This window comes from Neopsephotus bourkii, unplaced genomic scaffold (assembly GCF_033783945.1).
Source record: "Neopsephotus bourkii isolate Nb327-2 ecotype Australia unplaced genomic scaffold, CSIRO-AGI_Nbou_v1 NB_780, whole genome shotgun sequence".
NCBI lineage: Eukaryota > Metazoa > Chordata > Aves > Psittaciformes > Psittacidae > Neopsephotus > Neopsephotus bourkii.
In genome coordinates this window covers 2,518,949-2,546,443 of record NW_026901276.1, presented here as the reverse complement: position 1 = coordinate 2,546,443, position 27,495 = coordinate 2,518,949, and the positions used below count along the sequence as shown (strand labels likewise).

Here is a 27,495-nt window from a genome sequence, read left to right as displayed (position 1 = left end):
CCAGGGGACTGGAGCACCTCCTGTATGAAGATAGGCTGAGAAAGATGGGGCTGTTCAGCCTGGAGAAGAGAAGGCTGCGTGGAGACCTCATAGCAGCCTTCCAGTATCTGAAGGGGGCCTACAACGATGCTGAAGACAGACTCTTCATCAGGGACTGTAGTGATAGGACAAGGAGTAACAGGTTAAAACTTCAAGAGGGGAAGTTTGGATATAAAGAAGTTCTTTCCTGTGAGGGTGATGAGGCACTGGAATGGGCTGCCCAGGGAAGTTGTGAATGCTCCATCCCTGGCAGTATTCAAGACCAGGTTGGACAGAGCCTCAGGTGGCATGGTTTAGTGTGAGGTGTCCCTGCCCATGGCAGGGGGGTTGGAACTGGATGATCTTAAGTCCTTTCCAACCCTAACTATTCTATGATTCTATGTTTAGGTGTTACATTTAAATCCTCTTCTTTCTCAGACTGAAAGTATCATCCCTCTCTAACATCCACAGGCAGCTGAACATTACAGAGACAAATATTCTGTATGCATTCTTCTGTATCTTCAAGCCCTCATTTTTAAACATCTCCTTGCTCTTTTTTTTTTTTTTTTTCTATCTAGCCATTCATATATTTTAAATATCTTAGTGGAGCACTGATCAGTGCCCACAACTGGAACTAAACAAACTTCAATTCATTGTAGACACCAGCACCTATAAATCCTGCGTCATGCTTTTATCATATTACCCACGTTAAACTGATTGTATCAGGCTAGCACTGGTGGACCAGCATGGTTGAAATCTGAACAAGAATTCACGTCCACTTCCCTCAGTGGGAGTCTCTTCTCTATATTTGATGGAGTAAGATAAGCAAGAAGCGTACTTCAACAAACGTACTACACCTGGGTTCGTAGCTATGCTGTTTAGTGTACACTAATTGCATCCTTACCTTAAGGCAACATCCCTAGAGGGAGCAAACTCTCATTGGAAATTGTGGATAAACCATTAAAGACCTCAGTCTACTTGTGCAGGGAAATTACATGCATTTCACAATTACTTAACAAGGAGTGCTTTCTGATCCTTCTAACAGTAAAGCAGCGATAGATCCTGATACCTGCAGCACAGTGTAACAACTGACATTCAAGCCACTTACTAACAAGGTATTTTGGCTTAGTTGCTCACAGTTTGTCCAGTGACTTCACTGCTACAGAGAAGTCTGTAAATACTCACTGAAGTCTCCAGGCTAAGGGCAGTAACATTTGCTTTATTAAAGCAAAGATATTCTGTCATTCTGATGTCCTTTGCAAAAGCAGGGTCTGGAATGCATTGCAGCCCTTGGAAAGAATATCATCAAATGTCTGAAGTGCTTCAGGGGATCTCAAGCACCTGTACAGCACAGCGGTTGTATTTAAAATGTTCTTTGCATGAGAGAGGCTGCAAAAGTCTTCTGACTTAAAACTGCATCACAATGGAGAGAAATAGAGCCTCATGAAATTCTGTACTTGTTTGGAGGTTTGGCAATTGTGATTGTGGTGTGCTGCTTTCTATTTTCATGAAAACAAGGCAAATTTGGGCTTGGATATAAATCACTTCACAGTGGTGCCTGGCTCATGGCTGTGTGAGGTCTTCTCTGTCAATGCCTCCTGAGTTATCAGCCTGACCCCGGATTTTGGTGTCCCCACCACGCTGCCCCCCTGCCCAGCCCCAGCTCCTGAGTTGAGCCCTAACAGCCTCTGGGGGCTGGCCTAGAGGGTTCCTGCCACCTGCAAGTCCCCTCTGTCATGGGCCTTTCCTAGGCCTTAATCCCTCCCCCTGGGTCTATGTTCTTGAAGTAGCCTAATGTCAACTCACACCAATTAAACCACCCTATAGCAAACTCCTTCTGTTTGGGAACGGGAGCTGCTGCCAGGGCCCTGACCAGCCTCAACTGCACTCTGCTCAGTGGCTGTTTGAGTTCCAGCCTGTGCCACCGGCCCTTGCCAGAGCTGAGCTGTAGGACTGCTGGTCTCCTGCTCAGACACAGCCATGCCCCTGGCTTCCTAGCTGGATGTTGGACCTTTGTCACTATGAACTTGTTTGGGCCATGTCTGACACTGGCTACCATAATCAGGTCTGATTCTGGTCCCCACCCACGGGCTGACTTCATGGCTTGACTTTAGACCTGTCTTACCACCATGGACTTGCCTGGTGATCACTGAGCTGTGTCTGATCCTGGACCTGACCCTGAGTTGCATTTCTAGTTTGACATCAGACTTGTCTCATCACCATGCACTTGTCTGCTCCGGATTCTGAGCTGACCCTTTGTCCTCTCCCAGGGCTGCCCTGCTCAGTCTGTAGGGGCTGGGGGATGAGGCCTGACTGTCCTGCCAGACTTGCCATGCTGGGCTCCCCTCCCACATGGAGCAGATGGCCCTTGTTGCTTTCCACAATGTGAGTAGCACCTTCACCAGCATCAATCCAGCAACAGAGAGTTGGCAGGATTACAACTAGACTTTGCATTGTCTCACGATGCTGTTCTCCTTTCTGCTGAAGGGACATGAAATGGTGAATGCTGAGAATATTCACCCCTGGAAGCACATTTGATCTGCAGCCAGGTCTTGAAATGTAACAGCCTCTCTGTAATAATGTTCTGCTTATAAATTATTATTCATTTTTGTGCAATTGTAAGAAGAGAGCGATGAAAGTAGTTAAAACAGAGACTTTCATGCTGTGGCAATAACTGTATGCTCTTGAATACCACTGGCATCAGACTTAATTCCTAGGCATTATAATTATGTGAGGGCTCATTCTCTGTGAGTTTGCTCTCACTTGTCTTCCCTATTTAATTTACATTGTAATATTTTGTACTTTTCTTCTAGGTTTGAATAGGAATATTGTATTACGCAAGCAGGCGATGAAATTCTGCTCTACGTTCTGATTAGTGTAATTCCACCAATTCTGGTTGAGTTACTAGGACTTGCTGTAATTTTAACCATAATCAAAATTTAATGTGTGTGTGGTTTTATTTTTTTTTAAAGCATCTTCATTCCATAGACCTTTTTTCTGTCAGAAGAGGGGAAAATCAACACAGTGTTCTAGTTTCTATTTCATGTTTGCATTTCAGAACCTTAACAACCTAACAGCAACTTTATACTCTTCATCCTGATGTTGGCAGGTAGCTCAGGCAGGAAATTAAAAAGAGCTGTCCAATAAATAAAAGGCATTTACAGGTCTGTTAAGCAAGGAACCTACCCTCTGAACACAAATGTCTGCATCATCTTTACTGAAAAGCAAATGGTGAAAAATCTATTTCTTCATATTTTTATCAGTTAACTACCTCTGAAGAGTTCTGAAAACAAAGACCTTTCAGTAAGTAATAATTTGAGATGTTTTGGTTTATGTAATCTGTGCTCTTTTAGGAGTTTAGTCCTCCATACAGTTAAGAAATTCATGTTGAAATGTCATGTCAATAGCACAGTTTAGTAAGCAGCTGCTGAAATTAAGTAGTCAAAGCTGGATCATATTAGATACAAAAACTGTAAACTGAGTGATAACATTAATTCAGACCAATGTAAAGATTAAGATAATTAAATACTCCACGTTTTCTGAAAATGTACACATAGAGCATATACATCCACATCCTGAGCACTAGCACACACCCACACAATCCTCCTCAAAGGTAGTCCATACTTAACAAGAGTATAATAATGTTTAAGCACTTTGAGTTAGATGTTGTACAGGTGAATTTGCTACCTCATTATAATTCATGGTTTAGTCACATTCTGGTTTATACCACCCCTCTTAGTTCCAGCAGATCTTTTTTTAGGCATCAAAAAAATTACCAACCATAAATTTAATGTCTAATGTCTGAATCTAAGACTTTTAACTTTTTGTCCTATTGTCTTTGAGACAGATCAAGCATGCTCTACACATAAAAAGACAAATAACTATCCTCGATACAGTTAATTATTTTGTCCATTTTACTTAGGTTTGATATACTCCATTTATATGTTGTTCCTATTATCTTGGAGCTCTTGCAATGATTTTATAATATTTTCTACTCATAACTTAAACATTTAAATTACAACTCTAAAAAAACAAAACCCAATATGGAAAAACACATCTTTGTCACCTTTTGTTGAAATCTGGGAGTCTCCCGAGCTGCCTCTTCTGTACTCTGTTTTTGGCTGCCTATCATCTTGGTTACTGTGCTTCTCTTGCACTTTTCTCTGCAGCTATTGCTCTCTCAAGATCCTTGGATGGCTTGAACTGCACAGCAGAATTCCCACTTCTTGTACTTAAAAGACAATTGAGCAAAGGTCATGCCAACTTGCTCTTGTATGACTGTCCCAAGGGAGGTTAAAGATCAGCTCAAAGTCATCTGCTGTGATAATGCCATTTAGCAAAGGAAGTCCCAACTCTTGCTGGATTGTTTTTCTTTTCCAAAGCAAAGTGCATCTCCTGATACCTCCTTTTTTTTTTTCTTTTTTTTTTTCTTTTTTTTTTCTGTTCAGTATTTAAACATGCTTGTTATGCTGTACTGCAGGAAACAGATGCATTCTTGTTATGGCCAGAGATGAATGTAAGGATTGAAGTAACATTCATGAAAAAGGCTTTTGTTTGACCTGTGCTGTCCCACAATGGAGCAATGGCAACAACTGCAGTTCGGTAAATTATCTGTATCACTGCGTACCGCTCAAATCATGGCATCACCTGGATGACAAACATGTTTGTATGACAGCTGACAGAGTATTGTTTTATTTTAATCAAAAACATTAAAACCTAGTCAATTCAAAATTCCAAGGCATGTGAAAGCTAGGAATATGTGAAATGTGGTATCACTTAATTTAAATTCAAACTGAAGAATTTCATGACATTGTTGCTTTTTTACTGTAGCTTAAAAATGGAGTAACTTCTGATTTTGAGTGCCACATCATGTTTAGTAACGGGATCTTGTTTTATGCATATGTATAAAAAAAGAAATAAACCAAACTTTCATTTGGATACACTGCACCAAAAGAAAGGCAGTCTGTAGCTGTCATGATTTAATCTGGCAACAGCACAGAGCTGCCCAGTAGGATGGGGAGAAAATTAATTTATCCCAGCCCAAAACAGGACGGAAAGTCAGACAGATATTCTTCCTACAGCTGTCAGTGTTTGCAAGGTTGCATGTTTGCTATGTCCAAGCTAGTAAGTAGATACTGCTGAGAGGGGTCTCATTTTCCTGAATGTCGGGGAATGGGCATTTGAGCTGTTGCAGTTCGTCTTTTGGCACCAGGGAGCTGACACAAGTGGCTAGGGGTGGTTCTGCTTCCATCTAAGACTAGGTTCAGCAGTGAGAGGTAGTGTTGTGCTAGGAACTGTGTAGGTAAGTTAGGACTGACAGCTGGTAGCTTTATTCTTTCTCTCTTATGAATGTGAAGGAGTCCTTGTGGAGAAGGAAAAGAGATTTCCATTTCAGAACCATAAAAATTCTCTCTTCTACATAGTTGAAAATAGCATACCCAGGCCATAATACCAGTTAATGCTTCTGCAGCAGCGTATCAGCTGTAAGGAAGAGTCCTATTTGCTCTCAAGTGGCTCTGCGGTGATGGTGCCCCCTGCCTTTGTAAGAAGCTGGAGCCACTGCCTACGTATTTTCATGAGCAGCAAATGCTCCTCCAGAAAATTCTGAAAATGATGGTGCAGGATCTATGGGTAGTGATGGCCAGCACTGATGCTTTTGAAAAAAACCCCAGTCAACCCCCAAAAAACACAGAATCAGCCAGGTTGGAAAAGCCCTTTAAAATCATCAAGTCCAACTGTTACCCCAGCACTGCCAAGATCACCGCAAAATCATGTCACTAAGGACCACATCTGCTTGGTTTGTGAACACTTCCAGAGGTGGTGATTCCACCACTGCCCTGGGCAGCCTGTTCCAACGCCTGAACACCCTCCCTCTCAGTATTTTTTTTTCCCTAATATCCAGCCTAAACACCCCCTGGTGCAGTTTGAGGTTGTTACCTGGGAGAAGAGTCAGACCCCCACCTTCCTCCATCCTCCTTTCAGGTAGGTGTAGAGAGCAACAAGGTCTCCCTTACCAGTTCTCCAGGCTAAACCACCCCATTTCCCTCAGCTGCTCCTCATCAGACTTGTGCTCCAGACCCTCCACCAGCTTTGTTGCCCTTTACCGGACCTGCTCCAGCACCTCAGTTGTCTCTCCTGTAGTGAGGGGCCCAAAACTGAACACAGTATTCCATGTGCGGCCTCACCAGTGCCCAGTACGGAGGAACCATCACTGCCCTGGCCATGCTGGCTACCCTGTTTCTGACAGAGGCCACGATGCTGCTGGCCTTCTTGGCTGCCTGAGCACAAGCTGGGTCACGTTCAGCTCCATCAATAAGCACCCCAAGGTCGTTTTCCGCCGATCAGCTTTCCAGCCACTCTTGTCCCAGTTCGTGGCTTTGCACCGGCCTCTCGGGCCCCCAGGATAAACCAGCACCCGCAAAGCCGCTGTCGTAGCGCCGGGCCCGTCCCAGCCCCGCAGCCGCTCCCCCAAGCCCCAGTCCCGCCGCCGCAGGCCTCGCCCAGGAAGCGGCTCCGCCCCGCGCGGCGCTTCCGTCCCGCGCTCGACCTCGGGGAGTTCCGTGTGGCGGCCGGACCCGGAGCCGCCGCCGCCGTCGCTGATTGGCTGCTGCGCCGGGCGGAGGACTCGCGGGCCTCCCGTCTCCCGCCACTTTCGGGAGCCTTGGCGCCAGGGGAGCGCGCGGGTGCCATGGCCGAGAGCGGCGCTCAGGCCCCGGACGGTGAGGCCCGCGGGGCGGCAGCCCCCTTCTTCGCGGCGTAGGCGGCGGCCGCCGTCGCCTTGGGGTTTAAGGGGTGGGGGACCGGGCTGGGGGTAACGGGGCAGCAGCGCTCGGGAAGGGGAGGAGGGGAGCGCGCGTGCGCGGCGGGCAGCGTTCGGAGAGAGACCCCTCACCCGGCCGTAGGGGCCAGCGCTGGGGCCTGAGCGGCGCTGCCGGCGGCATCCCGTGTCCCCTGCCCTGCCGTGCCGTGGTTTCGCGGCGCTGTAGCTGCGCTACCGGAGCGGGGTGGGGGTGTTCTGCCCGGCCGTGGGTGCAGCCCCCCCGCTGCCCCGCACAGCTCCCCGCTGCCCCGCACGCTCCCGGCACCAGTTTCCTCACGGCCGCATGGTCGGGTTATCCCGGACGGGAAGGCTGTATGTGGGCTTACCTCCTCTTCAGGCCGCCTGGCGCGGCGCTGGCACTTCACTGCTGAGGGACCGGCCGGTGCAGGTGGTCTTAGCGGGGGGCGCAGATACGTTTGTGTTTGGAGGAGCGCGTAGCCTTAGGTGCTTGCTTACAGTGAATACAAAGAGTTGACAGGAAATCTGGTATAAATGCACCCAAAGTGTTGTATCCTTGCAGTTCCTCAGCGGGTACCGAGCAGTGTAAATGCCCTTTTTTAGCCCATCACAGCCCTTAGCGATACTGATCCTTACTCGGCTCAGCAGCATGGCCTCGGTGAAGCTCTGTTAACAGTTTGGCGTCCTGCTGTCACCAGGGAGGGACAGACCTTCCCCTGTGCTGCCTGGCCTGGCCTGAGGGCTTGCACTAGCCCTGGGTCTCCTCTGCCTGGAGTCAGGGCATTCAGCTCATCACACAGCCCATAGCCTTGTTCCTAGGCTAATTGTCTGCTTTCGTGAGTTGGACTGGGGGTCAGATAAATGTCCCTCCCCAAAATGAAGGGAGAAGTGGAGGTCACCCTGCTGGGGGGAGCGTTGTGAAGGGAAGAAGGCGTAAAAAGATATGGAGCATCAGCCTTACGCTGTGAGCAAATTACTCCTCATGTCTTGGTCTGACTGCACTCAAACATTGTGAAACCACCAAAAAACCCGTTACTGCTTTGTAGCAATATAGGCCTTTTCTAAGCCTATCCCTGAGTTGTCATGGAGACATGCAAAATGAAAGAGCTGGAAATTCCCAAGGAAAGAGTGGGGATCCTTTTCAGATAATGGCTGATGAGATTGGAGAGGTGCTTTAGAAATCTAGGTGGTAGCTCCTTGCTGAATATGAAATCTCTTTGATCTGACTGTCTGAGACCATGCCTCTTCCAGATTTGGCTCTTTGAGAGTCATCCGTGACTGTGCTTTTCGCCAAGTAGGTCTCTGTGTTGATTTTAAGCAAAGCTGCAAGCATCTATTAATACATCAGTGAACACTAAGTACCAAAGATAACAGCAGCTCATTACTAAACTTATCTTTCCTGGTTTTAATGAATTGCAGCTATGCATGAGTCTGGCAGTTTTGTAGCATCGCGTTCTAGACGTGAGAAGAAGTCTAGAAGAGGCCAGCAAGAAGCGCTGGAACGTCTGAAAAAAGCCAAAGCTGGTGAAAAACTGAAGTATGAGGTAAAGATGCCTCATCTTTTCAATAAAAAGTGAATGTGAGCAGAGATGCTTAACTATCGTTATATGTCTCTAAAAGTTATGGGAAACAAAATCCGCCTTTCAGATCAGCTTTTGTTTTTTTTAAGCGAGTATTTTTTCAGAATGCAACAGTAATTGTTTTGCTACTCCCTGGTGTTTTATTTGTTCCTTTCTGTTTTCAAAACTAAAACAGCTCTATCGACTGCAAGGCAAACATGCTTGGTATGGCTTGAGAACTATCCCACGGGGAAGGACCAACTTTTTAAATTTAATTATGTAATTAATGTTGTAATAGGAAGTACTTTTTTGTTTTTCTTCAACTTCAAATGATTTTAAAACTTTAAATGACTTCCAGAGCGTTACAAGACTGAAATCCATTAATATTGATATGCTGTGATTCCACAAAAACCCCCAAATTTAAATATTTAACTGGTAGAGCTGAAATCCAGCAGTGTAACATCAGTGCTGCCCAATTAATAGTAATAACATCAAGAAGTAAGCTCCACATTGAGGTGAATAAATCTAAAGAACCCTGAAGTGTGAAGGTCATTAACTTGCAAATTTACGCTGAGGCACAGAAGAACATCTTCTGCATTATGCTTGGGCCCATCAAATTACCTTCCTTTTCATTGAGCTCATCTTGGAGTGGAGCCAACGGTCTGAAGTCTCCATTGCTAGGGTTATTTTCAATATGAAATGAGCAATAAATTAAGACAGTTTCAAATGAAATCTCTGCCAGTACTTCAGTAGATTTTGATTTTGCATATACTGTGATGTTTTTAACAAATGATAATGTCTCACTGCCTAACAAGAAACTTAAGCTGAATCATGATTGTGAACCATGTAACAGTGTAGGGAATGGTGCATTTCTTGTGAACTTTTATGTTCTTATGGATGACTTGTATTAATAAATAATGGTATGGGAACTGTTAATCTCAGTATACCTTCACTGTAGGTTGAGGAGTTCACAGGTGTTTATGATGAAATAGATGAGGATGAGTATTCCAAGATGGTCAGAGAACGTCAGGATGATGACTGGATTGTTGATGATGGTAAGTTAAGATTGATTTGGAGAGTTATTTTGATTATAATGTTATAACTTAATTAAGCTTTGTAATGTTCATGATTTAACGTAAGTTATAGCTAGGTCATTCCTAAAAATTGCTTTATGAGACAAGAAAGATAAGTTTTCCTATGGAAATGAATCTTTTGCGTTATTCTTATAGTAGTGTGTTAGGATGGTATTGAAAATATTTTTCTGTTAAGAACTGATTGTTTTGAAATTTTATTTCCAGTTGTCAGTGATATAACATCAAAAAGAAGTACTGTAATTGATAATTTCTAATTAAACACCTATTAGTATATTTAGTCTAATGCAAGGTACAGCTGAAAGTGCTGTAGTGTTTAACACTTTTGCATTTATGACATTTGCTCTATAATAAAAGGGAAAAAGTGCTTAAATATATAAAGCTTCTGATTTATAGATATATTTAGAAATACCAGAAGACAGAATTTAAATTGTAAATTTGTAACAATTTGTTTTTCTACAGATGGGATAGGTTATATTGAAGATGGAAGGGAAATCTTTGATGAAGATCTGGATGATGATGCTCTTTGTCCCAGTAGGAAAGGTAGGTTGAACATGATCACTGTAGACTGCCTTCAGTGGCTTTAAAAATGTACCTAAAATGGGCAACTTCTTGGCATCAGTATGTGGTGGATATGGCCAAATGGCATGTTACTTCAAGCTCTGTGGATTCTGTGTAGCCCCTGTGATGCTGATGGTAGAGATCCACAAACTGGGTTAAATAGCTGTGACTACCTCAGCATTATCTGGGCATTTTCTGTGGGATATATATTCACTTCTAGAACAAATGCATCTAGAAATCATCTTGCTTTCCAAAGCCAGCGTCTAAAGAATGTGTCATCCCTCTGGCCGCTGAAATGCTTGCTTTTAAGGATCTGGGATCAAATGATTTTGCCAAATTTTATGATAGTGGTGGCAAACCACCTGGAGAAATTAACTCTGATGTAGAGAATCATAGAATAGTTAGGGTTGGAAAGGGCCTTAAGATCCTTTGGACCTTAGTTCCAACCTTGGATCCTTTGGTTGGACCTTAGTTCCAACCCCCCTTGCTATGGGCAAGGACACCTCACACTAAACCATGTCATTCAAGGCTCTGTCCAACCTGGCCTTGGAACACCACCAGGGATGGAGCATTCACAACTTCCCTGGGCAGCATATTCCAGTGTCTCACCACCCTAACAGGAAAGAACTTCTTTATATCCAATCTGAACTTCCCCTGTTTAAGTTTTAACCTGTTACCCCTTGTCCTGTCACTGCAGTCCCTAATGAAGAGTGCCTCCCCAGCGTCTCTGTAGCCCCCCTTCAGATACTGGAAGGCTGGTATGAGGTCTCCACGCAGCCTTCTCTTGTTCAGGCTGAACAGCCACAACTTTCTCAGCCTATCTTCATACGGGAGGTGCTCCAGTCCCCTGATTATCTTCGTGGCCCTTCTTTGGACTTGTTTTAACAGTTCATGTCTTTTTTACGTTGAGGACACCACAACTGCACGCAATACTCCAAGCGAGATCTCACAAGGGCAGAGTAGAGGGGCAGGATCACTTCCTTGGACCTGCTGGTCATGCTTCTTTTGATGCAGCCCAGGTTATGGTTGGCTTTTTGGGCTGCAAGTGCACACTGCTGGCTCATGTCCAGTTTCTCATTGACCAGCACCCCCAAGTCCTTCTTTGCAGGGCTGCTCTGAGTCTCTTCTCTAAATCCGAGTCTAAATCCAAGATAATCTTCTCTGAATCCAAGTCTGGTGCCAAACTTCTGGACACTTTTTGTTTGATTGGTTTTTGTTTTGCTTTTTTCTGGAGATCCTCCCATGTAAAGTATCTTGGTCGATGCAAAGAGCATCTCTGATGTAATAGGAAAGATAGGGTTTAATAGTAAATTAGGTGCTTATAGGGTTTTGCTTCTTCTGTGTGTGCATGACAGATACTGCAAAGCTGGCAGCAAATGACAGATGAGAAGGCTTAATTTCAGCCAGTGTTGTAAAGGTGGAAAAAGTAGGCTTATTCATGATAATAACTGGACCATTAAACATTGAGCTTTTCTGATGTAGGACTCACAGTTTTATATTTTTCTGTAGGAAAACGTGGCAGAACCTCTACGGTTGATAAAAAGAACGTGAAAAAGTCTGTGGTGTCAAAGCCAAACACAATTAAGTCTATGTTTATAGCCAGTGCTGGGAAGAAAAACACAGATGTAAGTTTTTACATTTTGAATTTAAAGATTTCTGACTTGTTTGCAGTGTTTCAGTGGGAGTGGAATAAAGCAAGGGCTCATTCCAGTTTCTTCTGTCTAGCAAGATGTAAACTCCTATTACAAGCTCTTGTGTATTGAGCATTCCTGAAAATATTGTGTGTGTTTTATGGAAACCCTTTAGTTATTTGCTGCTGGTCTCCTCGTTGGGTTTTCACATATAACTAAGAACTGGCTAATCTGTTACCTTACAGAAAACTGTGGACTTGTCAAAGGATGATTTACTAGGGGATATTCTTCAAGATCTTAATGCTGAAGTAAGTATATTAATAAAATTTGCTTGAAACACCTTAATCCATTAATTTTTCTTGCCATGGGATCAGGAAAATAATGACTTTGTAAAACCTGAGATTGCTTTCCTTCATAGCACATCTGTTTGGTATATTCCATGTGTATGCAGTCTACCTGTCATCTCTACCATGCAGAGGTTGCATGATTGTATTGGTTTGGTAAGCTCAAACTTCTGTGTCCTGATTAGAGATTGTTTATATTAATGTTACGTAGAACCTGTGCTAATGCAGCCTTCTAGGTTTTAGTCAGCTTGGAGTGAAACAGGACTTACTTGCCTCTGAATCATGTATGCCATATAGGTGTATCATGATGCTCCAGCCAGTATACTGCAAGATATTTCCATCTGTTGTGTTGGGGTTCACAAGAGGAGCTGAGGGAGGACTGTTTCAGCAGATGATGTAGCCTGAACTTCTGTCTGCCTCCTGCTTTCTACAGTTTGCTAGACAGAACCAGAGTAACACTTCCTCAAAATTAGGAGCGCCACTGTAGCCAGGTTGAACTGACTCTTAACAGAGTTAGAATTATGGCCACTGTAGCTGAGTTGAACTGTCTGAAATAGGGCTATTCCTCATAATGAATGACTTTTTAATGGGTTAATGCCCCATATCAGGATTTTTTAAAATTGATTGCTCAGATGTAAACCGTGAAACTTGTAGTGATGCAATACTGAAATGAAACATGTTATAGCATAATAATAATGTGTTTTTACAGGGCAGTAAGAGAGGTATAGATGTTCCAGTATAAAGTTGTTCTCTTGGTTTTGTGCACTTGCTATTTCGTTCCTCCCTATGACATCTGATTGAGAGTTATAATATCTCATGATATCAAAACCCCTCAAATCAGTAAGCAAATGCTCTTTAATGCTGTCAGATTTTATGGAACATCAGTTAGGGAAAATGATGCTAATAATTGCCCTATGGCTTCTATTTACTGAAATAGTAGTGCTTTTGGTTTTTTTTTTTTTCTTAGTTGTTTGTTTTCTAAAATTTCTTTCATTATTAGCTATTGATAAGTATAAAATAACTGTACCAGTAAATAAACTCAAATGGGTTTTCCTCTAGTGTGACAGTGCTGAAAGAGCACTTCTGCGTTTCTAAGGCATGTGTGCACAGTAGACATGAGGAACACCGCACCAGTTATTCTGCTATTATTGTGCATCAAAGGCATGGTTAGCTATTGAAATGCCCGTGTTTGAAAACTGTTTCACTTATTGACAGTTTTTGTCTCAAACTGTTTACTAAAAATATCTAATGTCTGTCTTTATGGGTTGATTGGTCAGATAACTTTTCCTTTTTATCTGGCTGAGTTGTATATCAGGAGGTGTGTTTTCTTGGCAAATGAGAAATACCGGTGTTTTCTTTGATGGGAAATGTTACTAGCTAAGATGAAATAAAACACTAAACAGCACCTCTTCACTTTCTCTTTTCTTTCAATATTCAGACTGTTCAGCTAAGTCCACCACCAATTATAACGCTGAAAAGGAAAAGGCCGGCTGGAGTACCACTGAATCCTTTCTCTGTGCAGTCTCAAACACCTAAGGTAAAGGAAACGATAAAAAAAGTTCTCATCAATAAGTATTAATGTGTATTTTGGTTGGTTTGAATATTGCTTTATTTCTGTTTCTAGAAATCGCCTTTCTCATTAGTTTCCTTAGCAATGTTACTCTGTAACTTCATGTATTTTCCCCTTTCCCGTTCCATGTTAATACATGCAAAAAGAGTTATATTCTTTTTATCTTTAGTATAGTAGTAGTATGCAGGTGTTATATTTGACAGGTGAAACTGTTTTTATAATGTTAGATGCATCACATGAGGGCGAGCTTCTGCTTTTTCTCTTAGAAGTAGAAAAGACCCTTGTGGCAAGGAAAGAGTGTGGGAAGTGAAATAAGGAGAAGAAACGGTATTTTGGGGTTTGAAAAAGGAGAAGAAACTCACTTTCTGCAGAAATGGAAAGCCAATGAAAAAATTAAGCTGTGGATAGAAGTTTACCCTTGTGGAAGACTTTGGAGTAAAAGGAAGGACAGGCTGCTATTTTGTTAAGGACAGAACAGCATTTTGTTAAGAGTTCTGGTAAATGAAAAGGACTTTATAGCAGGAAATACAGTGAGATATTTGGTAAGCGTCTGTAGAGGGCAAACGGAGTAGATCACAAATTTGATTTGTGAAACCTTGTATAATGGTGACATCAACTCTTATGTTTAAGATAGTCACCAGTGGCACTCAATTCAACACCTGTATTGGAGCCTAGACACATCTGAGATAGACAAAAAGGGACATATAGTAAGAGAGGATCTTCTTCCTTAGGGTGCAAAACAGTGATCACTTTTGTAGGAAACATTGAGAAGGAAACTGATTTCTAGACATAGGAGGAGTTCGAAATCTGTTTCAAGATGAAGAGGATGAAGAATGAAGGCTTAAACATTAAAATATGATAAATGGGCATAAAAAGTGAGATGGTAGTGAAGCATTCTACTTCAGGAGATGAGCAGAAGTATGAATAAATTCATTTGGCTGAGATAGCAAAAAATTATTGGTGAAAGTAGATGAAGTTGTGTTTGCTTTCTGTTTAAGGCAAGTGAGAGGCTGAATTTGGTATTGACCATAGTAGAAGTAGCTGAACTGAGATTAAAACCCTAGAAATGATTGTGCAATGCTAAATTCTATGTGTGTCAATAACAGCTTTCCCTGAAGATAGAGGTTTTGAACCTTGCCATAGGTTAAGGATCAGTAGATGCAGAGACCTGTTGTTGATGATGGTGGTGGCCTCTTCATACACATCTTCCATTAAGAAGAGATTCTGTAGCTGCTGCTGTAGTGGCTTCTTGTCTGAAAAACAAACTCTGTGCTTGCTGCCTCAGAGCTCAGGCTTTCAGAGCATGCTGAAATACAGTTTCTTTGTCTTCCTTGCTCTACCTGTTGTGTCTGTAGCATGAAGAAATGCTTTGGAGAGGCACCCTGCTCTCCAGACCATGGGGTCCTCTAGACATCTTGAACTCATTACTGATATGAACAGGTGTAAACTACCATATTGATTGGTCTTCCCTGGTTGTTCCAGGCACTGTCCTTGCCTGACAAGTAGTCATAATACTTGGTTCACACAGAGGATTTGATTTAGGAATGGAGTAATGTTATGTGGGAAAACCGTGAAGGTAACCACAAAATTAATCAAATGTCATGCATGGCCGTTGTAAAATGTTTTTTAAAATTATAGCAGAAACACATCACGGCAGGAATGATGGTGTAGAATTGAAGCTTACTCTTGAGGAGTTTTAGATATCATGCTGAAAATTATATGGACCCCTTCCGTTAGCCCTGGTTACTAGTTCTGTAAATAGTAACTGCTGGTTACGATTTACTATTTTTTGTTCCCCTTTTATGCTCCTAAGAGTTGTTTTTTTTAACTCATGGCTGAAATGTCTTTCAGGTAATCCCCCCTGTATCAAAGAAAGCTCCTGCTCATCTCAGAAATGAAACTCTCCCTCCAGCTTCATTTCACCCTAAACATCCCAATTACAAAGTAAAATCTGTCACAGTCTCTGAGAATGAGGACTCCAAGTATGAACAAAAAGCTACAGAAAATGGGGGAATAGCGAAGACAACAGGAGAAACAGCTATTGAAGGTATCAAAACCAAATGTAAATGCAGTTCTTGAAACTCTTTAAATAAGGTGAATTAGTGTTAGAACACAGCTTATTCAGTTAGATGCTTAGATAACTTAAATGTTGTATTTTGTTTGCACATTAATACTGTATAGGCTTATGCATATAGTATGCTATTTACACATACTGCTGTAGTACGTCGTGTGTCATTTTAGTGAATCAAGCCTTTAATTCTATGTGCAACACTTCCAGATGATGATCAGGATATGATGGGTTTTGATGAGGAGGACTTCAATGAACCTATGGAAGCAGAGCATGTGGAAACTGTACCTGAAACAGCTGAAAGTTTGAAGAGAGACAATGAAATTGAAAAGAAGACAGAGCAGCTGGAATCAGAGCAGAAAGAGACATCTGTCTTGTAAGAATCTGTTTTTTTTTTTTTTCCATCAAGAAGTCTTTCAATACCCATAAACCTTAGATTTAGCTTCACACTTGTCTTTGCCAATGGGATAATTGTGATACAGACAGAATGATAATGCGATGTGGGTTTGGTTTTTTTTAATAGGGATGTTAAAATGGTAATGTTGAACATGTGGATAGCTACTTAATTGAAAAATAGTCGGTATTTTGGGGGCTTAGCACATGACATGACATATTTCTGTACACTGAGGTGACTCAGTGTAGGGGTTGAACAATGAAGTTTGATGCCAATAAGAAAAAACGAAGAATTGCTAATGATGCTTATTCTAAGCAGAAGATATTTCATAAGTTTAGTTGTTGTTAGAAGTATTGTCACTAAAAGTGATTTCACATGATGAACAGCTGTGTCTTTGGAAATAGGAAAAAAGTTGGGTTTTTTTTCCCTGTTATTTTTGATTACTTGGAAGAATTTTGAATTATGTTTCCATAACTTTAAACTGTAAAAATTTGAATGATCAAAAAGACTTAAACATTTAATGACTGAAAACATAGTTTTGTTGAAACAATCTTCTGTTACCACTGAGCAACTGTACAGATGGGTGGATATATTTGTTCTGTAAAGGCTTGAATGACAAAGGCTGAAATACCAGGTGAATGATTTTTTAAGCCTTTGTTTTTGTGTGCTGAGAATTATACTTGTATATGGGGGTTTCTCTTTGTCATTCCATCCTGCTTTTCAGAAGAAATCTGAGGAAACCCAGCTTTTGGGAATGTTGCTTGGTAGTGGAAAGAGCAACAAAAGGTGTGAGAATATAGGGATGAAAAAAAAGCAAAACAATTGTAGTTATAGCAAACACATATTTTTACTTCTTGTTTGTTTCTTTTTCTGCAAAACCTACAGAAGTTCTTTCCCAGATATTTCATGTTGGGACAGAGTTGATGAGGATGAAGCTGATCTAGTAGCAGCAGAAGTTCAGCTGGACCCCAACCTCCTTCCACTTGTGAATGGGGAAAATGATGATCAAGTCTTAAGATTTTATTGGCTGGATGCTTATGAAGATCAATACAGTCAGCCAGGTAACTGTTCACTTGAAGGCAGGAAATGCCATTTTGATTCTTCCTATGTAACTGGTATTTTCAGACATGACTGAATTAAGTCTAGATATCCTGTCTCTCTGTGCTTCATAACTTGTCCATCTCCTAATTTTCCTCAGCTCTGTCCTCAGTGCAGGGCACTGACTGGGAAAAGAGAGAATGTTGTTTCTTGGTCTAGTGTAGTAGTAGGGATGTACAAAGGGAGCTGCTAGTGTTTCTCACTGTTGGTGACTCACTGGTCTTCTTAAAACCGTGTACACTCTAGGAATAAGCTGATGTTAATTTCTTGTACATTGGTACAACAATTGAGCATTCTTTTTTTCTTGTTTCTGGAAATGTAACTTAAAATTCTGGTGGACTGTTAGAAAGTCTGTACAATAGCAGTTGCACCAGTTTATATGAAGGAGAGGTATATCTATCAAGGGAGGAAGATAGCCTGAAAAATATGAGGTCTATCTACATCCTTTTATTCAAACTGTCTAGATCTTGCAGACTGTCTTTGGATCAACATCCCTAAAATACTTTGTGCAGTTGAAGTATTAATCCCAGCTCTCAGTCTTTAAAACTGTGGCTTTCTAATCTCAGCTCTGACAAAAGAAGTCACGTTCACATCTGCTCTAAGCACTTCTCACCTGTCTTCACATTTCCTCAGCAGCTTTAGGATCTTGGATTTCTAATTCGTGCTTCATGTAGGTTTACCGGAAGGTTTTTCCACATGTTGTTGAAGATGTTTTGGAATCGATGCTGTAAGCATTGAGTCAGATGTGTTTCTCTGTTACACCTTTTGTTGTAAGCTGGGATGCCAAACTTAAATATGAGACTGTGATGGGCTGAGCAGCTTGGTGATGGGAGTGGTAATAATCATAGATATCTTGATGAAATCAATGGCTCTAATATAGAATTGCTACTTTTAAAGACCTCACTATTGTTCTTTTTCCTTTTTTTTTTTTGTCTTCTTAGTCAGTGCTTTCTGAATGGAACTTAATTATGAAAGGATTTCTGTTTCTTGCATGCAAGGAGTGTTCTTTTCTCATTATGACTTTTTCAGGACTGAATAATAAAGACTGCACCTGTTTTCAATTAGTAATGTAGAAGGGAAAAATTTGGTACTGCTTTTTGTTTAACATGTTCATGATCTTTGTTTATGCCTCATTTGCTGTGATGTCAAATGCACTGCCTGAAGAGTAAATACCATAGCATAATCATGAGACTCTTTCAAACTTAATGATTTTTTTGAGGCTTTTCATAATTCCCCTTACTATCTTAGGCAGAGAACTTGGGAATTGTAATCCTATTAACCTTTCAAAGAAATAATGAATAAAACCTACCCTTTCCCTTCTGCAGGACATTTTCCCCATCTCTTGACTTGGGTTGTCTTTTGGATCATTGGTAGCATGATCTTTTTTTTCACAGACTATGTTTTACAGCTTTACACCCATTTTTTTCTTCTTTCTATAGTCAGGTTTAGAGGGAATAGGGCCTGGTACCAGTTCTCTCATTTGTTTGTTTTACATATGAAATGTTTCTGAAAACTCTTTGAAGTTATCCCTGCTTTTAGTATGTCCAGAGGTACTATGTGTTCAGCTAAGTGACCTCCAAAGCTTCCTTCCATCCTAAATTACTCTAGTTCTGTGAAATTTTGGGATTAAGACCTTTCATTTTTTCCGAACTCGAGTTGGTTGAAATTTGCCTTTGCAATCCAGGCAGCTTTTTACCCTGTCTTTGGGTCATGTACCCTTCCTTCTACCTCACCTGCTTATATGTATGCCTCTGACAGGTTAACTTCTCCATGCCCTTAATATTGCCAGCTGTTCAAGCAACCAACTACCATTTTGTGATCTCTCCCGTAGTTTCATCTTTCTGTATGACACAAACCTGCCTGAGGGTTTTATCACTTGGAAAAAAAATGCTGGGGAGAAGAACTTCATCTTCCCTGTCACTTGGATCTGTAATTTGAACTCTTTCTAGATCCTTTTATTCAAACTGTCTAAATCTTAAAGATTGTCTCTGTATTAAAATCTCTAAAATACTTTGTGCAGCTGAAGCTTGTATCCTTGCTCTCATCTTCAAAACTGCAGCATTCTCTGTCCTTGACAAAAGTAGTCTTGTTCACATCTATTCCAAGCACTCAAAAGATAATTTTTTCTTAGCCTGTCACTCTGACTGTCACCCATCTTAGTGCATCCTCACTGGTTTATCTTTGATCTACCGGAGTAAGAAAGGTGTCTTTACATCTGATAGATCTTATGGCAAAGATAATTTATAACTCTTAACCAAGGACTTGTTTGTGCATTGTCAGACCAAGGAGAAATGCAGGTTCCAAAATCTCTATCTCCACATTGTTTCTGAGACAGTCTCAGTTTTGGTATTTCTGATTTCATCAATAGTAGTTGTACTGTAGGACGAGTGTCTTTCTTTTGTAATCAAATTCCAAATTATTTGGAGTTTGAAGGGAACGTGGGCAAAGCCAGCTTTTGAGTTGTACTTGGAAGTTTATTTTATTTGTCCACAAACTGTATGTGGAAGTCAGCTGGCCTTGTTCTGTGTTATTTCAAAGTTTAACATTACTTGTTTAGCATTTTGCAGCATTTTGTGCTATACTGAGTTCTATGTGGCTCAGAGATGCGCATGTACAATAATGATGTTATCCACACTGAAGTCAGTTGTGCTCGCCTTGCTGTATATAGGCTTTCTGAATGGCTGCCTTGGTTACAACTGGTGTCTTAGCATCCACGATTTGTTGCAGTGTCATAAATCTTTTGGTGTTCTCATTTGCTAAAAATAGTCAGTGGAAAACTTTTTATAGTTGATCAGGTTGTAGTCGTTATCTTCACAGTGTATTTCTGCAGGTTTTCTTCGTAGTAGAATCCTGAGCTCATGCTACTGAAGTGTAGGAAAAATGTGTTAATTGTACTGGTCTAGCTGAAGAATGAAAAACTAGGTAACACATTTCACGAGTGATTGGCAGCACAGGCATTCTGATTATCTTCAGCTTTCACTGATTTCTCTCTGCTTCCTCTTGCCATGATTATCAAACAAATATAGGTAGAAATGGAATATCAGAACATGATTCTGAGACTCTGTGATGCCATTTTGAGTTTCACATATCAAGGTGTTACTATAGTGATGGAGGTAGGAGCATAACAAACCAGGTATCTATAAAGCTGGTGTTTAAAACAATTTAGAATGTGCTGATACATCAGAAAGGTTTGTTGCTCAAGCACCTAAGCCAGAAGTTGTGCTTCTGGGCAAGAATACATAATAAGCTGTATTAAGCAACATTAAGAATGATGAATTTAAGAACTGCATATTGAATTTTCTGCTCTGCCCTTCTTTCTTAGGTGTGGTATTTTTATTTGGCAAAGTGTGGATTGAATCTGCAAACACCTATGTTAGTTGCTGTGTGACAGTGAAAAATATTGAGAGAACTGTTTATCTACTGCCACGTGAAACAGTAAGTGTATCTTTTAAGCATGTCAAACATAAGTACTTTTCATTCTGCTTATGGCACGTTATGAGTTCTACTAGTGTGTTTATGGGAACTGTTGAAGCCAGTGTTGTCTGATGTAGGTGGTAAAGTTGAATACAATATATATGTAGTATGTCATGTGAGATGCAGAGTAGAGGGTTGTTGCTTCCTCCCTGACCATAACTGCAAATTGTTGCCTTTAGACTTGTTGCTTAGGAAATAACGTGGTCTTGAAGTATTAGAAAACTTAGTTGTTTTTAAACACTCCGTTTCAAATCGTATTTTTTAAATTTGTGTTTTCTTGGCTGATTGCACTGTAGTTTCCTCTTAAAGAACAGATACCTGATTCAAAATGGCAAAGCAAAATTCAGTCTGTTGGTGTGTCTGCTGGCATTTTTTGTTAATTTGTAAAACCTGACTTGTGTTTTTGAGGAAATGGACCTATCTACTGGCAAAGAGACAGAGACTCCAGTAACTATAATGAGTGTTTTCAAGGAATTTAATGACTGCATTTCACCCAAGTATAAGATCATGAAGTTCAAATCAAAGGTTTGTCTGCAGTTTTCCTACTTCATCATTTTCTGTTGTGGTTGGTGAGGTGGGAAGCCTGTTGAAGCACTGTCCAGTGGGGGAGATTATGCTGAAACACAAATACATAACTCCTGGACAATGACACGTGTAAGCCTATTTGCCTGTAAAAAAACCTATCCCAATGTCTTCCCAAGTATTCGTAATCCTTTAACAGTGAATTTCTAACATGATTGTTTCGCCAGAAGTTTAAACATACTGCTTTTGTATCTACTCATTTGCTTTTTGAAACTGAGTGCCAGACTCTTTCTTGCTTGCTGAGCTGGTTTTGGGAGTGCAGAACAGATAACAGTCTGATACCTAAAGCTTGAGTATCAGTTCATGGCATTCAAGTTTAAAATGAAAGACCGTGTTGTCCAGCAGATATGATGGTACACTGGGATTAGACCATCTTTGCACTTGACCAGATGCCACATTGAATTTTATCTTTTGGCATGTCTCATGCTGCTTCTCACCCTTTCTGTTTGAAGCATGGGTTGTTATAGTGTATTTCTAGAGAAGGTAACAAGTTGTAAGGACCATCATCCAGTGTTAAAACTTAAGCTGTTCTTGGCTTACAGTTATGGGCAGTAATCTTACAGTGTTGTTTTGCTGTGTTCTGTTTGCTCAACAAATCCTGAAAAGAGCATTGAAATAACAAAGTTTTGTTATAACAGAAAATTTGCACAAATAGTAATATAATACTTGTCATAAGTCTGCCAGAAAAGAGCTGATACTGTTGTGGATTTGGGCTGAATTAGTTTGCCAGGGTGAGAAAGCTTTCTTGTTCATTTGCACAAAGCATTTGTCTTTTGGGGAGTTTGTGAGGGGAAAGGTGATGGCTAATATGTAAGTTAGAGGAAAAGATTTGTTCAGAGTGAAGTGCACAGAAACTTTTGTTTCTTGACGTAACGTGTCTGGCAAAGCTGGTTTTCATTGTCATGATTTGGGTGGGATCAGTTGTAACTTTTCCCAGGTTGTCCATCTTGTGACTTGGTAGAATTTGTTCCTGAAGAGTTGATCAGTGATTCAATGGCAAATAAAAATGCAGAGAGAATGGAATTTAACAAAATGTAAATGAGGGAAAGTAGAAACAAGCTTATACGGTAATTCAGGTTGGCAAGGCCCTCAGGAGGTCACCTAATGAAAGCTAGAGTAATTCTGAAAGTTTAACTTGTTAAAACATGATGAGTGTTTCTCAAATGGGAAATTCATGTAAGATGTCATCTCTTCATCTGTGTGTAGCTTAGTGCATTATTTACATCGGTAGTACATTGCAAAAACTTTTTTAATTTTTGTTGGTACTAGCTTATCTTGTCTCTCAATACTCTGATGCAAATTTAGCTTCTTCAGTTTTATCGATCTTATTTCTCTTGTATAGTTGATTATAACTTAATTGCTATGTATGGGGATTGGAAAGGAATGAATTCAACAGTAGGTAAAAACCCAAGTTTGTAATAGCTCACTATTCAAAGATCCTTTCAGGAAGGAGGGAGGAAACAAGGGGCAAATAAATTCTCCATTAAAAAGAGGATAGAAACATTTGTACTCCAGGAATGGAGGGAGGGAGAGATGCCTTTGAAGAAATTCAGATCTGCTAGCAGAATCTAAGGAAACTTCCGCCTGTTCCATGGTGTTCTAAGGAAAGGGCAGTATGAGTGAGGTAATGGAGTAATATAGTTTAACCTTGGCTTTTAAAAATCAAGGTAAATCATAAGTAGGAAGTAGTCGAACTGTTATTTCTGATGTTAGTTCAAAGCTTATGACATTTTTATTGAGCTTATACAGAGCTTGGAGTGAAAGACCCAACTTTGTTCACCCGACACATGGCTACAGTGCTTCTGGGGTCTCTGGGTGTTACATGGAAGGAATCTGTAGCAGGAGTAGGGGAGTAGCAGCACAGAGGTGCTGTTCAGAGCTTACCTAGAATAATTTAACACTAGATCACCCTTGTGAGGAAAGACTAACTCAAGCTACAATAGGTACAAAAGATGGTAATTAGATGAGACAAAAGGAGATTCAGTTCTACCAGAGATAACTATGAAAGAGCTTTATTTTTTTTTAACCTAGTAAAGGATAATGCTAAGACCTTTTTGCTGTCTAAAAACATTAAAAGGGTTTGAGCAGCAGGAAAACTATTTAAAGGGCAGTTTCACCAAAGGAAACAGATTTATAAATTTAATTCATGAATAAATTAGGCAGGATAGTTGGGGGTGCAGAGAAGTTCTGGAATAACATACCACAATTGTTTCTGGTAACAGTAAGAGTTCAGTTTGGATTCATTGGACTCTTCAGTAAACTGAATTTTACTAACATGGTAAAAGGCTATTCACTGTTCGGTGATTTTGATAGTTACTGCTTCCTGGAAGCAGTACTGCTTCTTGGAGTTACGAGGAGGGTATGGCACTAGTAATGTGGGGGATAAAAGAAACAGTAGTATTGAGGAGCAAAGCTGTTGGTGAGGCCTTTGGAGGGTTATTCAAGGAAAGTATTACAGTAACTCAGCTGTTCTGGATTAACAGAAAATTGAGCAAGTGGCACCAAATCTGGCCAGGCTTACATCTCTGCAACAAGGTGCCAGTTTTCCTGCAAGGTAGTTGTGGAAGTAGTAGTGTTTTCCCATTACTGCACCTTCCTTTTCTTTTGTTCCTCCCTGAGATACGTCAGTTTGCTGGGTTATATACTTTATTAACCTGTTTTTCATAAGGAGTCATCATATTTCTTAATATTTCAGTCATACCACCAGAGATATGTTGTTGTACAGCCCTTGCTTCTGTGCTTCTATAGGTTGTGCAGAGGTCTCAGACTGAAATGGTACTGGCACTCAGCTGAGTGAATGCTTCAAAGAGTCATCTCTGTACAATTGTGACTCTGAGAGCTAATATGCTTTAGAAGAATTCCCCTGTTCTTTGACGTGCAGCAAGTGTTCCGTTATTGTCTTGTAAAGGGTTGGTGTTTTGAAAGAGTTTTAAAAGGCTAATGGCAATATTGTTTGGTGAGCAGAGCACTTGTGAGCAATGCATTCAGAGTAACAGGAAGTCTCAGTTCTGGCAGAGTACTGTGAAACTCAGAAGCTCTTATCCTTCATAGCTGTAAATCAGAAAGGTTACTAGCATACCTGCCATGCAGGTTACTCAGAATGCCCAGTTTTGTGATGATGTGGCGAGAACCAGGGTTTATACACTGAGACAGGTTGTTCTCGGTGCGCCTGCGTGTATCCAGCTTGGCCTTGCCAGCACCAAACTTCCTTCTTGCGAACTGATACACTTAAGCTGTATCATTTCCTCCTGCACCTGCTGCTAATTGTGGCTTCAATGGGTTGCACTGCTGCCAAGTTAGCAAGTCTTCACAAATCAATTTGAAAGCAGCCTTACTCCACTTAGGAACTTAGCAGCTAATCACTGCTCTCTGAAGGGCCACTTGAAGGGCAGATTACTCTGCAGCAAAGCATTCATTCACTGCAGTTATGACCAGACGCTTGTGTAATTGAGCTGAGCTCTGTGGAATAACGCAGATGAATCACTGCAGCACACTATTTTTACACTATGTTCAGCTTGCGTTTCCAACAAGAACTTGTTTGAAGCCTGAGGTTTGTTTCTTTTTTAATAAAAAAAAAAAAAGAGGGAGGGCACCAGTAATACGTGCTAAAAGCAGTGCATTGCCATTGCTATGTTACTGTTACAAGGTGTTGCTTTGGCTCAGCAGTTCAGATCTATATTTGCATGCTGATTTGTAATGTTGTTCTGACTTCACAGTGCTGTGCTTATGCAAAGTTATATTACATGGTATATTACTGCTTCCGTGTAACTGTTGATGCCATAGTTATTTCTGGATTTGCTGCCTTCCTATTTATAGCAGAGGACCCTCTCCTCTCCCAGGCAGGATTTGCAGCCTTAAAATGCAGTATTGTGAGAAGCAGCAAGCTTAACTGCTCATTCTAGTGCTCTCAGGGAGTTACTGCTGATCCCAAAGAAAAAACCCCAAACAAAACAAAACACTCAACCCTAAACCAAAATAATGAGTTTACCTAAGGGTGCGTCTGTTTTGTTTATTTGTAAATTTTATTCCAATTTATGGTAATTTTGTTTGGGTTTTTTTTTTTCATTAAACCTACTGTAGTGGTATTATGCTGACTCTGTGTATGATGTGCTGAATTTAGTGCACTGTCCAGTGAAAATATGCTTTTTAATTCTAGGAATTCTTATAGTAAGAGTAATGTTCTAGCATAGTTATGGAATAACATAATAATACGTAACAGTGGTGCAGATGGCTTGGGAAGTATGACAGGGCTGAGCATATGTGCTACAGGATAGAGCATGGCATTTCAGCAGTGCTATAGCAGTGTTGCAGAGGATATTGTATTTATTTGGAGTTTGTAGATATTCTTTGACAAGCTGTGCATGTAGAAAATCATTACTGTTCTTGAAGAAAGCAGAAGTGATACTTTCAATAAAATTGTACTGAACTTGAGGTGGCTTTAACTATCTTTGTTAGAGATACATAAACAAACTTGACTCCTTTCTAGTAAAAGCCAAGTCACTCAATGAAAATACATTACTGTCATAGAAATGATTCTGTTCTAAGCATGTAATAAATGACGGGCAGATGGTTGGGAAATTAGCTCTCTTGGGTGCCTCTCTGAAGTGCTGGTACACTGAAGCATGCAGTGGAACTGTGGAAAAAGTGTAAAAGGTGGATCTGTGTGCAGTTACAGGGCTATGATCTTACTGTACTGATCTTACTAGGGGAAAATGTGGGCCTGCTGCTGAAAGGGACAGAGAATGTGGTGATGAAGGGCATGGAAAAACAAATACTCAGTGTCTCCTTCACCTTGGTCTTTACTGGTAAGTCCAGCCTTCAGCAACCCCTGACCCCAAGAGACCAGAAAGAAAGCCTGAAGCAAAGAAGACTCATCCTGGGTGGAGAAGGATCAGGTTAGGGAACATTTAAACTAATTGGACAGATGCACATGCATGGGACTGTATGGAATGCACGCATGAGTGCAGAAGAAGCTGGCCAATGTCTTTGTGAGGCCATACTTGATTATCTTTAAAAGTTCATGTTGATCGGAGTAGGTTCCTGAGGACTGAAAAAAAGCAAGTATCAAAGCTATCCTCAAGATGAACAGGGATGAGGAGATTACAGGGAACTAGAGGCTGGTCAGCCTCACCTTAAGCCCTGGGAAAAGGTGATGGAGCAACAACTGTTTCATAGATGCACGAAGCTGAAGAAGGTGCTTGTGAGTGTTTGGTGTGGATTTACAAAGGGAAAATAATGTTTAATCAAGGTAGTAGCCTTCTGTGAAGAGGTGAATGACTTGGTGGACACGGGGACAGTAGGTATTGTTTATTTTGACTTTAGTATGGCTTTCAACACTGTCTCCCATAGCATCCTCAAAGACAAACTGATGGAGTATGGGCTAGGTAACTGGATAGTGAGGTGGACTGAAAACTGGCTGCACTGAAAAACAGAGAAAGGTATGCACATACTGGAGCAAGTCCAGGACAGGACCACAAAGATAATTACAGGGCCTGGAGCATCTGTCGTGTGAGGAGAGGCTGAGACTGTCACTGCTCAGCCTGGAGAAGAGAAGGTTTGGGGTAAAGGACTGGTAATGGAAGTGTTGTTGTTGTGTATAAACATCTTTGGGAGGAGTAAAGATGTCTCTGGTGGACTCTTCTCATTGGTGCCCAATGGAGGACAAGAGCATTTGAAACACATAAAAATTGTCAGAACATAAACCACTTTTTTTTTACCATAAGGGAGAGTAGGCACTGGCACAGGTTGCCCAGAGAAGCTTTGGAGTTTCCATCCTTGAACATATTCAAAACCGAACTGGAGAGGGCCCTGAGAAACCCACTGTGTAAGTGACACAGCCGTGAACAGGCAGCTGTACTAGACAGTCTTTGGAGATACCTTTCCGTCTCGTTCATTTGGTCATTTTTGTGGTGGGATGCAACCACCAGTTCTTGTGAGTATCTCTGAAGCTGGTGAATTTACAGAGTTAGAATCATAGAATCATAGAATGGTTAGGGTTGGAAAGGACCTTAGGATCATCTAGTTCCAACCCCCCTGCCAGAGGCAGGGACACCTCACACAAAACCATCTCACTCAAGGCTTCGTCCAACTTGGTCTTGAATACTGCCAGGGATGGAGCATTAACAACCTCCCTGGGCAGCATATTCCAGTGCCTCACCACCCTAACAGGAAAGAGTTTCCTCCTTATATCCAGTCTAAACTTCCCCTGTTTAAGTTTTAACCCGTTACCCTTGTCCTATCACTGCAGTCCCTAATGAAGAGTCCATCCCCAGCATCCCTATATGCCCCCTTCAGATACTGGAAGGCTGCTATGAGGTCTCCACGCAG

General features: G+C 41.1%; 2 protein-coding genes across 6 annotated transcripts in view; one reads left to right on the top strand and one right to left on the bottom strand.

Moving 5' to 3' along the window:
* PCYT1B (phosphate cytidylyltransferase 1B, choline) overlaps positions 1-4,406 on the bottom strand; it is a 38,726-nt gene extending 34,320 nt beyond the window's left edge. Inside the window, exon 1 of the mRNA XM_061355121.1 lies at positions 4,085-4,406. Within this exon, the coding sequence (XP_061211105.1) occupies positions 4,085-4,150 (66 nt within the window). The 5' untranslated portion in view covers positions 4,151-4,406. The remainder of the gene's footprint in view (positions 1-4,084) is intronic.
* A 2,134-nt stretch (positions 4,407-6,540) lies between these two features.
* POLA1 (DNA polymerase alpha 1, catalytic subunit) overlaps positions 6,541-27,495 on the top strand; it is a 196,566-nt gene continuing 175,611 nt past the window's right edge. For 2 of the 5 annotated variants that reach the window (XR_009725699.1, XM_061355136.1), the window contains exons 1-12: positions 6,541-6,737; positions 8,216-8,340; positions 9,314-9,410; positions 9,909-9,989; positions 11,517-11,632; positions 11,884-11,946; positions 13,421-13,519; positions 15,404-15,599; positions 15,831-15,996; positions 16,900-17,075; positions 20,435-20,547; positions 20,995-21,111. Coding sequence is in view for 4 of the 5 variants with exons in the window: in XM_061355136.1 (XP_061211120.1) it covers positions 6,707-6,737; positions 8,216-8,340; positions 9,314-9,410; positions 9,909-9,989; positions 11,517-11,632; positions 11,884-11,946; positions 13,421-13,519; positions 15,404-15,599; positions 15,831-15,996; positions 16,900-17,075; positions 20,435-20,547; positions 20,995-21,111 (1,380 nt within the window). In the remaining variant the exon portion in view is untranslated. The remainder of the gene's footprint in view (positions 6,738-8,215; positions 8,341-9,313; positions 9,411-9,908; positions 9,990-11,516; positions 11,633-11,883; positions 11,947-13,420; positions 13,520-15,403; positions 15,600-15,830; positions 15,997-16,899; positions 17,076-20,434; positions 20,548-20,994; positions 21,112-27,495) is intronic. The other 3 variants (XM_061355133.1, XM_061355135.1, XM_061355134.1) reach the window with 2 other exon arrangements.